This window comes from Capra hircus, chromosome 5, assembly GCF_001704415.2.
Source record: "Capra hircus breed San Clemente chromosome 5, ASM170441v1, whole genome shotgun sequence".
Classification (NCBI taxonomy): Eukaryota; Metazoa; Chordata; class Mammalia; order Artiodactyla; family Bovidae; genus Capra; species Capra hircus.
Window position 1 is genome coordinate 82,475,610 of NC_030812.1, and position 15,997 is coordinate 82,491,606.

General features: G+C 40.1%; 1 protein-coding gene across 1 annotated transcript in view; it reads right to left on the reverse strand.

The window, feature by feature from the left end:
• RASSF8 (Ras association domain family member 8) overlaps positions 1 to 15,997 on the reverse strand; it is a 134,259-nt gene that overhangs the window by 16,565 nt on the left and 101,697 nt on the right. The window contains exon 3 of the mRNA XM_018048384.1: positions 6,074 to 6,278. Coding sequence (XP_017903873.1) covers positions 6,074 to 6,176 — 103 coding nt within the window. The 5' untranslated portion in view covers positions 6,177 to 6,278. The remainder of the gene's footprint in view (positions 1 to 6,073; positions 6,279 to 15,997) is intronic.

Below are 15,997 nucleotides of genomic sequence, written 5' to 3' on the forward strand. Positions count from 1 at the left end.
CTTCGTCTGCAATTCTGGGCTCAGCCCCTTGTCTCTGAGGTGCAGGTGGGGTCATTTTGACCTCAGCAATATGTGAACTGAGAACTACCATTTGTTCAAGCTGGTTTTAGAAAAGGCAGAGGAACAAGAGATCAAATTGCCAACATTTGCTGGATCATCGAAAAAGCAAGAGAGTTCCAGAAAAACATCTAATTCTGCTTTATTGACTATGCCAAAGCCTTTGACTGTGTGGATCACAACAAACTGTGGAAAGTTCTGAAAGAGATGGGAATACCAGACCACCTGACCTGCCTCTTGAGAAACCTGTATGCAGGTCAGGAAGCAACAGTTAGAACTGGACATGGAACAACAGACTGGTTCCAAATAGGAAAAGGAGAACATCAAGGCTATATATTGTCACCCTGCTTATTTAACTTTTATGCAGAGTATATCATGAAAAATGTTGGGCTGGAAGAAGCACAAGCTGGAATCAAGATTGCCAGGAGAAATATCAATAACCTCAGATATGCAGATGATACCACCCTTATGGCAGAAAGTGAAGAAGAACTAAAGCGCCTCTTGATAAAAGTGAAAGAGGAGAGTGAAAAAGTTGGCTTAAAGCTCAACATTCAGAAAACTAAGATTACGGCATCTGGTCCCATCACTTCATGGCAAATAGATGGGGAAACAGTGGAAACAGTGTCAGACTTTATTTTGGGGGTCTCCAAAATCACTGCAGATGGTGACTGCAGCCATGAAATTAAAAGACGCTTACTTCTTGGAAGGAAAGTTATGACCAACCTAGATAGCATATTAAAAAGCAGAGACATTACTTTGTCAAAAAAGGTCCATCTAGTCAAGACTATGGTTTTTCCAGCAGTCATGTATGGATGTGAGAGTTGGACTATAAAGAAAGCTGAGTGCAGAAGAATTGATGCTTTTGAACTGTAGTGTTGGATAAGACTCTTGTGAGTCCCTTGGACTGCAAGGAGATCCAAACAGTCCATTCTAAAGGAGATCAGTCCTGGGTGTTCAATGGAAGGACTGATGTTGAAGCTGAAACTCCAGTACTTTGGCCACCTGATGCGAAAAGCTGACTCATTTGAAAAGACCCTGATGTTGGGAAAGAGGAGGAGGCGAAGGGGACGACAGAGGATGAGATGGATGGCGTCACTGACTCAATGGACATGGGTTTGGGTAGGCTCTGGGAGTTGGTGATGGACAGGGGGTCGCAGAGTCGGACACAAATGAGCGACTGAACTGAATTGAGGAGGCCCTTGGGCTCCTCTGGCCCCACCACAGTGAAGGCAGGACCTGCAAGGCGGGGAAAGAAGTGGAGGTCGTGAGGCAGGTCTGTGAGACCTTGCCCAGGGTTCTGCAGAGAGCCCCTTGCTGGCTTTTGGGGCTAGGCCTGCAGTCTGAGGTGGGAGGGGATGCAGGAGGGCCTGCTTGCTGATGCACATTTTATCTTTACTTCTTCCTGTTTTTCTTTCTTCCCCTTGCTCCTCCTTTAGCTCATCCTTTAATATTATAATTAAATTTTTTTATTTGAAAAAAAAAAAAAAAGGCAAGCATCCTCATTTGTGGAGATGAGAAGGAAGAAATCTGAGGATGGGCAATAGATGGGACACAAAGCTAGGGTTTTGATATTTTTAGTCTAGATAGCAATTAGTCACATTACTACAATAGCTAGCAGCCACGAGCCACATTTAAACTTTAATTAAACATTCAATTCCTCAGTTACACTAGCCACACTTCAAGGAGATAATAGCTACATGTGGCTCAAGGCTACCGCACTGGACCTGCAGGCACAGAACATCACCATCCTTGCAGAAAGGTCTATGGGGCACCACTGTTCTAGAAACTGTTTTATCAAGCAGCTGCTTCAGGAAAAGCAATGGTATAAGAAAAACAAGCAGGACCTCCACACTTTGAAGGAACTTTCAGAGAAGAGAAAGAAATATTAGCAAATAGTAAAACTAGAGTTCAGTATAAAATGTGTTTGTGTGAGAACTGATTCTGTTCGGGCAATCTCTAAGAAACGTGACTTCTTAGAACAGTCCATGCCACCTTGGGCCCCAAGCTCCAATCAATTTGTTTCTATTAAAAGTGCTAGCTCTGGCCCGTAAGAGCTTCCCTTGTGGCTCAGCTGGTAAAGAATCTGCCTGCAATGCGCGAGACCTGGGTTCAATCCCTGGGTTGGGAAGATCCCCTGGAGAAGGGAAAGGCTACCCACTCCAGTATTCTGGCCTGGAGAATCCCATGGACTGTATAGGCCACGGGGTCGCAAAGAGTCAGACATGGCTGAGCGACTTTCACTTTCACTGGCCCCAAATGAAAAAGATATGAGGACAAGAAGTGGGAACAGAGAAAAATTCTGAATCTTCAGTACTTTCACTGGCACCAGGCAACAAAGCAATATGAATCAGAAACCCTTTCCCTTAGTCTCATTGATTTCTTCCTCTTCTCTTCCTCTCTAATCTTTTGTAAGCTGTACTTTAAGTTCTAAGCTACTTGAGGGCAGAAGTATCTTCTTTTCATATTTTTTGTTTGTGATTTTACCAAGGCAAATGTATTTTCTCCACTATAACTTGAGACAGATGAGTTGTCAAAGGTTTTCTGTTTCATGTATAGTTTTGAGAAGCAGTTCAAACTGCATTTCTGGGATAGTATATGGGAAAACCAAGGTTGAATATTTATGATTGGGAATGTTTCAGAAAGCCCAGGGTGTACAGTGACCAACACAGTGCAACCCTGCTGGGCAGTTTAATCACTTCATACCAATTAAGTGTGTCGTTGTGGTTTCACTTTTAGTTACTGTCTTTTAATTTTAGAAAGTGTTCGATTTCTACCACCCAAATATAACCTGTCAAGTAGTCAAATATCAGAGCAGAAAGGATTTTCAGCTATACTAGAAGATAACACGTAAAATCTTTTATCAAGGGACTTCTCTGGTGGTCCAGTGGTTGGGAGTTTGCCTTCCAATGCAGGGGCCATGGGTTCGACCCTTGGTTGGGGAACTAGAAGGCCACGTGCTGCAGGGCAACTAAGCCCATGCATTCCAACTATTGAAGCCTCGCGCTTGGAGCCTGTGTGCTGCAAAGAAAGATCCTGCCTGCAGCAACCAAGACCCAATACAGCCAAATAAATATTAAAAAAAAACTTTTATCAAATTATGGTTTGTCTTAAGCTCTTTTCTAACTTAATTTGATTGATCACTATTAACAACATTGCATCAGAAACTGTTAGCTGTTATATATATTTGCAGATTTCCATTGTGTACATGTTTTTATATCCTGATGGTTTCCTGAAAGCAATTTTAGCTATCCAGAAAAACTCAATAATCCCTAATCATATGTATAGTGCCCCTGCCACTGCTAAGTCACGTCAGTCGTGTCCAGCTCTGTGCGACCCAGGCTCCCCACCAGGCTCCCCTGTCCCTGGGATTCTCCAGGCAAGAACACCGGAGTGGGTTGCCATGTCCTTCTCCAATGCATGAAAGTAAAAAGTGAAAGTGAAGTCACTCAGTCGTGTCCGATCCTCAGAGACCCCATGGACTGCAGCCCACCAGGCTCCTCCATCCATGGGATTTTCCAGGCAAGAGTACTGGAGTGGGGTGCCATTGCCTTCTCCAATAGTGCCCCTATATGAGGCAAATAAGTGGACTTAAACCCAAGAGGCTATTCTGTAGGTTGCTTCATTATAAATTTTTTAGAAACATCTGCAGTTTTGCTCAGTCCATATGCTGCTATTACTGTAATTAAACTTTTACTATGTGAAGCCACAGAAATTTCTCCAGGTGTTTGTTAGAGCAGAAATTTCCCTAAATAATAAGTCCTCTATTATTTTTTATGGTAGAAATAAGGTCAAAATACAGTAACATCTTCATCTAATGTTTAGACTTGGAGTATCAATAACTCTCATGACAAGGGAGATAAATATCTAAGTGTGTATCAGAAGCATACTGAACACGAGGTTGAGAAAATCTCATGGGACAACAGAAGCGGGGATCAACAGTTGAATCATCTCTCAGGTGAATTCTAAATTCAATGAAGTATTTATGAATCAGAAAAAGAGTTGCTTAGCCAGGTATGGAAAAATGTCATAAAGTCTATTGTACTCAAGTTGTCAACTTTTCAAAATAGTTCTGGACTGAGTTACTGAGAAAGCAAAATTGGGGGACAGGTTCAGTTAAAGCTTCTTTTTAGCTTGTCCACAAACAAGTATCCTCTTCAGTCCAAATGGATAAGTACACACACACCTGGTACATCTGGACAGCTTCCCCTTGAAATTCTGTGTAGAGAACATGGTTACCAATTGAACAAAGGCAGCTTACTATAGTCTCCAACTGCTCTGACTTTTCTAAAAACTGCTGTTGCTGCTGCTAAGTCACGTCAGTCGTGTCCGACTCTGTGCGACCCCATAGACAGCAGCCCACCAGGCTCCTGTCTCTGGGATTCTCCAGGCAAGAACACTGGAGTGGGTAGCCATTTCCCTCTCCAGTGCATGAAAGTGAAAAGTGAAAGTGAAGTCGCTCAGTCATGTCTGACTCTTCGCGACCACACGGATTGTAGCTACTAGGCTCCTCCGTCCATGGGACTTCCCAGGCAAGAGTACTGGAGTGGGCTGCCATTGCCTTCTCCATCTTGTTTTTTAACCACTGTCCATGGCTTGATTCTCAAATATAACAAAAGAAACTTAGATTTGATACTTGCTAATTCTAGTTTTCACTAAGAAAGATAATAAACCAACAATACTAAACATTTATTCCAAATAAATTATGTGAGGCTTTTAAAGGGGGCGAGGACTAAGTTGCAAAGAATATGAGATAAAATTAAATGCCTTAATTTCCTCCTCTCTATTAACTGAATTTATGTCTACAAACATAACAGCAGTGCCAAATGTAAGAAAACTTCACGGGATGTGAAAGCCTAGCACTCTCAGCATTGTTTTAATATATGAGTGTGCTATACAGTGCTTCAGGAAAAATCGAAAGGCGTCAACATTAAAGGAAAGCCTCTGTCTTTGCACAGGGACACTGACAACTTCGAACAGTGCACCTGCCACAAAGCTGGGCGACAGTCACCTCTACCAGATGCAAAGGTGCCACAGTAACAGTGACTTGTCTTCAGCCTGAGCTAGCTCGACATGCTTCCAATAAAATCCAGCATGACACCGAGCACAGCGCGCAATGCAGGGGTAGGGGCACCAACTCTTCACGCAGTTGAAAACCTGCAAGTAACTTACAGTCAGCTGGCCCCCTCTATCTGCAGATCCTCCACATTCATGGATTCAACTAACCTTGAACTGGGTAGTAGAGCAGGATTTAATACTGGGGAAAAAACCACATGTAAGTGGACCTCACAGTTAAAACCTGTGCTGTTCAAGGGCCAACTCTACATGTTTGCTAAGTGATGGATTTAAGATCCAAATACAAACTTTAGCCCACATCACTGGCTTTACTGGTACAGGTGTTTATGCGCTCATCATGTTCCAAAAAGAATTACAGCAACTAAAATATATGCATAAAATATGATAAAGATGAATTGAGAATAAGTAAGAAGAAAAGTTGCAGCATGGTAAGTGGATAAGATGGAGCCAGCAAGCATGGATTTGACAACTTCACCTTCACTGTGTAAAATTTAAAAAGTGCATGTTATCGTCCTGTACTTTTAACAGGAAGAAACATGTCATTTAATTTGCTGTTAATTTTCTTTTCTATAAGTATTCAGAATAATAAGTAAATTGCATTTTCCCTAATGAAGGGTCTGGGAACTTGAAATCCATGTTTTGGCTCAAGAAAACATTTTCAGTTCCAGAAATTGTTGTTTAGGATAAACATCAGGAGAAGAAAAGACAGGGCAGACTCTAGACTCAAGATGAGTGAAGTCCAGGAGAGGCAGAGAAAAGTGTCTTCACAGACTGACCTAAGCGGGCCACGGGGGCAGCAGTCAGTAAAAGCACGCCTGAGCGGTGCATCATGGAACCAAATGAACAAAACCCACACGACTCCTATCCTTGAAACAAACAAACAGAAACAAAAGCAGAGAGCGTAGGCATAAGTGTCTGTCTCAGACACACAGAGTTCACTTACCTATTGCTTGAGCTAAGGCTATGACAACCTCCTGGCAAGTTGTGACCTCGGTGACCCCGCAAACAATCCTCTGAACTCCGTCCACCCATACTTTGAGCTCCATGGTGCCCCAGCCAGTCACCCGAGGGCCCTGAGACTGGGCGTCAAGGTGTCAGGTCATGTCTCTGGCCACGAAAGCGCGGAAAAGGAGAGACTGCGTAGTCAGCTAGAAAGAGGAAAAAACACTGTTAAGAAAACAAATCTTAACTTTTCTTCTAATAAGTAAATGTTACCAAGACAAATTTTAATACAGCATAGTCCTACCACCATTCATGACCATGGGCTTACTGATTCACAGAACTGAACTGCACTGAGCAGTGTAGACACATGACATCTCATGGTACCACCATCTTCCCGATCAGAGTATTACTCATAACATCACTCTCCACTGACTATAAGAAGTCATATTTACTTGCCTGAGCCCTTTTGCTCAACTTGCAAACTATTAATTAAAAAAAAGTTTCATTAGGATAACTTCTGAGGTTAAAAAAAAGAAAAACGTTTTTTCTGGTCATTTTAGAAATCATAAATAATTGAACCAGCTTCTGCAGCCTTGCCAACATTTGTAAAGATATCTTCCTGAGGTTATGTAATCCTTCTTTGACTGAACCTTCCCGTGTATGAGCTACTTGTCCTCTTCCTATTTATTTAACAAGGAGTTAGATAATTGCCTTAAATTAAGGAGTTATTCCAATAATGTAAACCTCAATCTTTCTGTTTTACTTGTTGTGTTTCCCCAGTGTTTGATATTTTATTTAGCTGCATAAATAAAGTGAAACAGAAAATTTTACATTCTCATATGGTCAAATCAAATGCCTTGATTTCTTCTATTGATTATAAGTTATTACTACCCTACTAAAAATCAATCACATGCAATTCTTTTTCCTGTGGGTTTTTAAAAACTCAACTGTTCCTGTGTTTAATAAAAATCCTCAGTCAGTCTACAATTTGTTTGCCCATGGTCATCTTCCTATTTCTTTGCTGTTTTTAAAAAAGAATGTTAAAGTTTATGACATGTAATAAAGATTGATTTAATTAAAGAAAACATTTAGATTTGTTTGTTTACAATGGCACTGGCATTTCAGGATTAATTACTTATCAAAAAACTTATTTTAAAAACAATAAAACTTTTCCTACAAAATATTAACTTAGTCCTTGCGCATTTTCTTATAAGACCTAAGACAGTTCTAGGTCACCTGGTCACCTGGGCAGAGTCAGAACACATGTGAAATGAAGGAGAATAAACCTAATTACTTTTTCTAGAGAAGGTACAAAATATTTTCTGTTGTCCTGAAAACAAGGGGAAGAAAGACTTGAGGTTCCCAGTATGCTGCTTCAGCTCTCTGTCTCCACTGCAGCCAAGGTGGCTTCACAAAGCCTCTTTCTGCCCAGAGAAAGGGCCATTTGCCTACAACAAGCTGATTCCCATAACTGTGTTCCCTCATTTACAAAGTAATGTAAGATGTTAAAATCTCTGGGGAAATAGGGTTTCAAAGCCAAGGAAATGTAAGAATTCCAGTAGATAAAGCCTGAAAAGTTCCTTTGCAGCTAGATTTCCTGGAACATTATATAGGCTGGTGTACATACCAGATTTCAAACAAGAGGTTTATATGCTACTATTCCTAATCTAGGAGAAGGAAATGGCAACCCACTCCAGTGTTCTTGCCTAGAGAATCCCAGGGACGGGGGAGCGTGGTGGGCTGCTGTCTATGGGGTCGCACAGAGTCGGACACGAATGAAGCGACTTAGCAGCAGCAGTAGCATTCCTAATCTATTTATAGAAAGGAAACCTAAGAGTTCTGACTTAAATAAGATTGATTTCCTTTTCTGGTAGGCACTCTATTTCCTAAAAATAGAATAGGCATTATTTGTTTTGGGGATAAATTAAGATGAAAAGTAGTCAAACACTAATATATTGTATTACATTAATATATTTAAATTATTTTATTAAAAATAAAAAACAGCTGAATTTTTAAAGCTGAAATAAAATGTATTTAATACCTAGTCCCTTATGTTTCATTTAAAGATTAAACTTGGACCTAATTAAAAGCTTTTGCCCAGCAAAGGAAACCATTAACAAAACAAAGAGACAACTTACTGAATCAGAGAAAATGTTTGCAAATAATATGGCTGGTAAAAGATTAATATCTAACATATATAAATAGTTCATACAACTCAACATCAAAAAAACAAACACTTCAATTTAAAAAAATAGGCAGAAGAATTGAATAGACATTTTTCCAAAGAGGACATGCAGATGTCCAATAGGCACATGAATAGATGCTCAACATCACTGATCATCAGGAAAATGCTAATCAAAAATCACAAGAAGACTTCACCTCACACCTGTCTGAATGGCTATCATTAAAAAGAACACAAATGACAAATGTTGGCCAGGATGCAGAGAAAAGGGAACCCTCATGCACCGCTGGGGGGAATGTAAGCTGGTGCAGCTACTGTGGAAAAACAATACGGAGGTTTCTCAAAAAAACGGAACGTAGAACTAATGTATGACCCAGCAAGTCTACTTCTGGGTATATCTGAAGAAAAACAAAAATGCTAATTTGAAAAGATACATGCACCCCAATGTATCCAGCAGCATTATTTACAATAGCCAAGATACGGAAGCAACCTAAGTGTCTATCAACAGATAAATGGATAAAGAAGATGTGGTATATATATCCAATGGCAACTACTCAGCCACTAAAAATAATGAAATTCTGCTTTTTGCAGCAACACGGACAAGCTTGCTATGCTAAGTGATGTAAGTGAGAGAAAGACAAATACTGTATATTACTTACATGTGGACTCTAAGAACAAAAACACAACAAACTAGTGAGTATAAAAAGATAAGGAGACACAGAGGACACACTAGTGGTTACCAGATGTGGGGGATGATACAGAGCAGGGGAGTGGTTGGTACAAACTACTGGAAGTAAGATCGGCTCAAGGATGTATTGTACAACATTGGGAATATAGCCAATATTTTGCAACAACTGTAAATGGAAATAAAACTTTAAAGTATTAAAATTTTAAACATTATAAAAGTAAACAATTATTTTTAAAAAGATTAAACTTGGGAAAACTAACAAGAAAGATAGCAGATCTCATTAAAAGTCCTCCTCTCCCACCCCCGGAAGCCTGTTGTTTAAAAGAAACCTCTGAGGTTCATTATTAAGTTCCATAAAGGTTTTAGTATGCCATCATATATTTTCCTCTGTGCATTATTATCGTTTCACCTTGAATTTTTAATCATTAACTGAATACAAATGAATATAAGACATATACATCTGTTAAATATCACAGAGTATAGTAATGTTGTGGGAAAACACAGAGCATAAATAATACTGCTTAATTAATATAAACTTCAGAGTATTTATCCTCTTGATCAGAGACGTCCTACCACAGCCTCATCATTGCGAAGATCAGCATCTGCATTTTTAACACTGCTAATGATATCTTTCAGATTCTTAAGGAGGGTAGGAAACACCCTTATGGATGAGATCAAACAACCACATGGTCCAAAATTCTATTGCAGGAGGATCACTTGCTTTTGTCAAGTGTGCAGCTATATTGACAATCATTCCTTCCTTTCTTTATGATCAGGGTTACTCATGAGAGTCATTTGAAACACATCTTCTAAGCAGAAGCCCCAAGTACTCTCTTTTAAAAGCTGCAATCCTGTTCTTTCCTTTATACCCTCTGAGTCCAACTCTTAAGCTCTGCTCCCAGAACTAGACTAGAGGGGAAAATGGAAGTCCTACACTGTAGGTGCGTGTGGTGGATTGGTCATCATTGGAACTAAAAACTCAGGAAGCAGAAGGACCATAGCATCTTAATTGGAATTTGGAATACATTTTTTCCATGGAAACAGTGATGTAGGTAGAAGTAAGGTTCTACTGCAGAGTTGTTACTGTTTTCATTATGAGGTTTCTATATTCAAACCACTATTATTTTAATAATTTTTATAATGAAGAACTAGGTTTATTCAGTAACTTGCAACTGGGGAGCAAGTATTCTTTTAGCTAAGAAGCACTTATTATCTTAAAAGTTGATTGGACCCATGCACTTACAGTCAACTAATCTATGACAAAGAAGGCAAGAATATACAATGGAGAAGAGACAGTCTCTTCAACAAGTAGTGTTGGGAAAGCCAGACAGCTACATATAAATCAAATAAATTAGAACATTCCCTTATACCATATACAAAACTACATTCAAAATGGTTTAATTATAAATTTAAGACATGACACCATTAAATTCCTAGGAGAGAATATAAGCAAAACATTCTCTGGGACAAACTGTAGCAATGTTTTCTTAGATCAGTCTGCCAAGGCAAAAGAAATAAAAGCAAAAATAAGTGGGACCTAATCAAACTTAATGGGCTAGGTTGGTGGCTCACTCGTAAAGAACCTGCCTGCCAATGCAGGAGCCGTGGGTTTGATCCCTGGTCTGGGAAGATACCGCTGGAGAAGGAAATGGCAACAGCAACCCTACTCGAGTATTCTTGCCTGGAAAAACCCCATGGACACAGGAGCCTGGTAGGCTACAGTCCCTGGGGTGGTAAAGAATAGGATGTGACTTAGTGCCTGAACAACAATCAAACTTTAAAGTTTCTGCGCGGCAAAGGAAACCATCAACAAAACAAAAAGACAATCTACAGACTGGTAGAAAATACTTGCAAACGATGCAATAGACAACTTCCAAAATGTACAGATAGCTTGTACAACTCAATATAAAAAACATCAACCCAATCAGAAAATGGGCGGAAGACCTAAGCAGACATTTCTCCAAAGAAGACAAACAGCTGGCCAACAGGCAAGCAAAAAGATGCCCAACAATGCTGATTATTAGAGAAATGCAAATCAAAATCACAACAGGGTATCACCTCACACGGGTCAGAACAGCTATCATCAAACATTCTATAAAGAGTAAATGCTGGAGAGTGTGTGGAAAAAAGGGACCCCTCATACACTGTTGGTACAGTAGCTGTAGTGGCAGTGTTAGTCTCTCAGTTGCGTCCGACTCTTTGCGACCCCACGGACCATAGCCTGCCAGGCTTCTCTGTCTACGGAGTTCTCCAGGCAAGATTACTGGAGTGGGTAACCATTCTCTTCCCCTTGGGATCTTCCTGACCCAGGGCTCATACTGGGTCTCCTGCACTGCAGGCAGGTTCTTTACCATCTGAGCCACCAGGGAAGTCTAACACTGTTGGGAATGTAAATTGGTGCAGTTACTATGGAAAATAATAGAGATTCCATGGAAAACTAGAGCTAACACTCCACTCCTGGGTATATATCCGGAAAAAAATGAACACTCTAATTCGAAAAGATACATATGTTTTCTTTATATGTTCATACACCCAAATGTTCACAGCAGCAGTATTTATAATAACCTATAGATAGAAACTACCCAAATGCCCATCAATAGACAACTGGCTTAAGAAGATGTGATATACATATGTACAATAGCACATCACTCAGTCATAAACAAAAGAATGAAATATTGCCATTTGCAGCAACATAGATGGACCTAGAAAATATTATTCTTATGAAGTCAGACAAAGACAAATAATTGTATGGCATCACTTATATGTGAAATCTAAAAAATAATACAAATAAATCTACATACAAAATAGGAACTGACTTACAGACACAGAAAACAAACTTACGGTTACCAAAGAAGGGAGGGAGGGAGAAATTAGGAATATAGGATTAACAGATATAAACTGCTACAAATAAAGTAGATAAGCAACAAGGATTTACTGTACAGAACAAGGAATTATATTTACTATTTTGTGATGATCTATGTGTGTGTGCTAAGTCGTTTCAGTGTGACCCCATGGACTGTAGCCCACCAGGCTCCTCTGTCCATGGGATTCTCCAGGCAAAAATACTGGAGTGGGTTGCCATGCCCTCCTCCAGGGGATCTTCCCGACCCAGGGATCCAACTTGTGTCTCTTATGCCTCCTGCATTGGCAGGTAGGTTCTTTTCCACTAGCACCACCTAGACCTATAATGGAATATAATCTGAAAAAAAAAAAAAAAAAAAAACCCAACAAACAAAAAAAACCCCTGAATCACTTTGCTGTGCTCCTGAAACTAACACAGTATAGTACATCAACTATACTTCAATTTAAAAAATGTCTGTTGGAATTAAGCACCTAAATTTGTGGAGACATATTACCCCAAGACCAGTGCTTTTAATAAACAATTACATTTAATCCTCATTACTTGTGGATTCCTTATCTGTGAACTCACCCACTCACTAAAATTTATTTGTAACCCCAGATCCACACTTGTGGTGCTTGCATGGTCACTCACAGACACGTACAAAGAGGTGGAACCTTGGAGTTGCCTGGCTTAGTGTTCCCCGCTGGGGTTGGGCAAAATCAGCGCTGCCTTATTTCAGCTTCCATTCTGTCAACAAATGTCCTTTTCTCAGTCTATATATAGGGTCATATTTTGCATTTTCGTAGTTTCTTTTGGTGACTTCACTGTTTAAAAAAGTCCCCACGCACTGTGCTGAAGTGCTGTCTAGGGTTCCTAAGGGCAAGAAGGCTCTGATGTGACCTAGAGAAAAATACACATTGTTAGGTATGCTTTGCTCAGGCATGTACTATAGTGCTGTTGACTGTGAATTCAATGTTGGTGAATCAATGACATATATTAAACAAAGTGTCTTTAAACGGAAAAACACATAAAACAAGGTGATATACTATCAGATGATGACACTGTTGTGACCAAAGGCTCTTGCAAATGATGAGAACTGATGGCGTATCTCTAAAGGATATAACTTCCTTGTGAGAGCAACCATCAACCTGTTGAGCAAATCTCATCACTCCCTGGACACTGCATGCAACCACATGCTAGCTTACTGCCAACTTTAACATTTCTTTTGTTGCTAGCTTTCTTCAAGGTCTGACATTACTGTATCTCAAAGAATTCTGTGTGAAAATAGTATACAGATAAGCTGGGTTACAATAAAGTTCTCATGACCAAACTAGTTACTTTAGTTAAGTCAAACACTGCTGCTGGCCGCTAGCTCTTTCTGTGTCACAGAGAAAGAGATTCAGCACAACGAACACAATATATATTCTGAATAGGACTCATAAGAACTACTAATAACCAGATGCTAAAATTCTCCTTTGTGTAAAAAATTGGTAAAAAAATATAACTAAAAGGAGTTCATATTAGCTCGTTCCAAAACTAATTTGATGTGAGAATTCAATGAAACTGTATAGAATCATTGCTACCAATTAAAAAAGTAATAACTTAATGTTGAAATATTACTGATGTAAAAAGTGTCTATGGGTACCTGCTGTCTGCAGAAATGGGAAAAGAACTGAAGAGAAAAACAACCTGGAGAGCATGACAGGATGAAGCATAACGTGAGAGAAGAGAGAGACAGTGAAAACACACTAGAGGAAAGGTGATGAGAAGCCAGATTTGGCAGATAGCGGGAACAGTCTTTGGAAAGCTGCCTCAGACGCCAGTCAAAGGTTACTTTAATGAAACCCATTATTTCACTATAACGCAGTTCTGTAAATGGTATCACAGAAAGTGGGTTGTTATAAAAAGGTACACAAGGTCAAGAGTGGTGCTAAGGAAGATGACCTTAGTAAAACAAATAAGCGTCTCCAAAATGAATTCTGGATGAAGCACATGCTGGAATCAAGATTGCCGAGAGAAACATCAATAACCTCAGATACACAGATGACACCACTCTTAAGGCAGAAAGGAAAGAAGAACTAAAGAGCCTCTTCACAAAAGTGAAAGAAGAGAGTGAAAAAGTTGGCTTAAAACTCAACATTCAGAAAACTAAGATCATGGCATCTGGTTCCATTACTTCATGGCAAACAGATGGGGAAACAGTGACAGACTTTATTTTTGGGGGGCTCCAAAAACCATTGCAGATGGTGACTGCAGCCATGAAATTAAAAGACGCTTGCTCCTTGGAAGAAAAGCTATGACCACCCTAAATAGCATAATAAAAAGCAGAGTATGGCAAAACCACTACAATATTGTAAAGTAATTAGCCCCCAATTAAAAAAAAAAAAAACAGCAGAGACATTACTTAACCAACAAAGGTCCATCTAGTCAAAGCTATGGTTTTTCCAGTGGTCATGTATGGATATGACAGTTGGACTATGGAGGAAGCTGAGCGCCGAAGAATTGATGCTTTTGAACTGTGGTGATGGAGAAGACTCTTGAGAGTCCCTTGGACTGCAAGGAGATCCAACCAGTCAAATCCTAAAGGAAATCAGTCCTGGGTGTTCATTGGAAGGACTGATGTTGAAGCTGAAACTTCAATTCTTTGGCTACCTGATGCAAAGAACTTACTCACTGAAAAAGCCTTGATGCTGGGAAAGATTGAAGGCAGGAGAAGGGGATGACAGAGGATGAGATGGTTGGATGGCATCACCAATGTGATGGACATTTGAGTAGGAATTTGAGTTTGAGTTTTGAGTAGGCTCCAGGAATTGGTGATGGACAGGGAAGCCTGGTGTGCTGCGGTCCATGGGGTTGCAAAGAGCTGGACACGAATGAGCGACTGAATATGGCAGCCTACTCTAGTACTCTTGCCTGGAAAATCTCATGGATGGAGGAGCCTGGTGGGCTGCAGTCCATGGGTTCACTACGAGTCGGACACGACTGAGCGACTTCACTTTCACTTTCATGCACTGGAGAAGGAAATGGCAACCCACTCCAGCATTCTTGCCTGGAGAATTCCAGGGACGGGGGAGCCTGGTGGGCTGCCGTCTATGGGGTCGCACAGAGTCGGACACAAGTGAAGCGACTTAGCAACAGCAACATAGCGACTGAACTGAACTGAAAATTAATTCTTGAGAATGGCAGTCCTGAGAGAGGCACCGTGGGAAATAAAGTCTTCCAGTTCAGCAATTTTGGGAAACTTCTCATCACATGTCATCTCTGGGAGACAAAGGTTCTGATACCCCATGGTAGAGAAACTAGTCAAACTCTGTTAAACTTACTCAGTGACTTAGCATGGGCAGGGGGGTGGGGGGTGGGGTGGGGGGGGCGGGGGAGGTGAGCAGTGGAAGTGGCCACAGTGCCTGTAAAAAGTCTTTGTTTTATACTATAGGATGCAAACTACTAGCTTTTAGAAAATATGCCTATGTATAAGAATAAGATTTCTGCCCACTCTTTAATGTATTTGGAGGCACTTAGAAGTGGTGATGGATACAGTTCGAAGTTTTACTTGTAGGAACAATAAAGGACAAATGAGAAAATTAAATAGAACCCTTGCTTTCTCTTTTGCTTATTAAAAGAAAGTCTTCATTGCCACAACAAAGTCATCTCTTCTAAAGAAGGGCTTTATATCGTTTCTTTTCAGACATCTGTCTAAATCATAGAATTTTTCTTTAATAGTATGTTTTTAAACGTTTATAATGCTAAGTACTACGTGTGTATTAACTATTAAATCCAATAAACCCATACTCTTTCCTCTATTACTCATCACCCTCAGGTCATAGCATTCAAACACAGGCGATGATCTGATGCTTCCCAGACACGACGTGTGCGTGTGGCCACTCTGCAACCATGGCAAGGAGTGCTCGTACGAGTATTAACCATCTGCCAAGCCCGCGTGTCATGCCCCATTTATTCCTCACAGCACAGTTCACTGAGTTTGGTACCACTCATCTTCTTTTAAAGGTGAAAAAACTGAGTCTCAGAAAGCTTAAATAACTAATTCTCTAGAGGTCATGAACCTAGTAATTTGGGGGCATATATTCACAATTGGGGTGAATAAAGAAACCAAGAAATAAATAAGGCTAGTCTCTAAAAGGATTTACTGTACCCAAATAAATACTCTTAAAATGTCCTAAATTACACTAAGAAATCTCATCTGTCATCTCTTGGA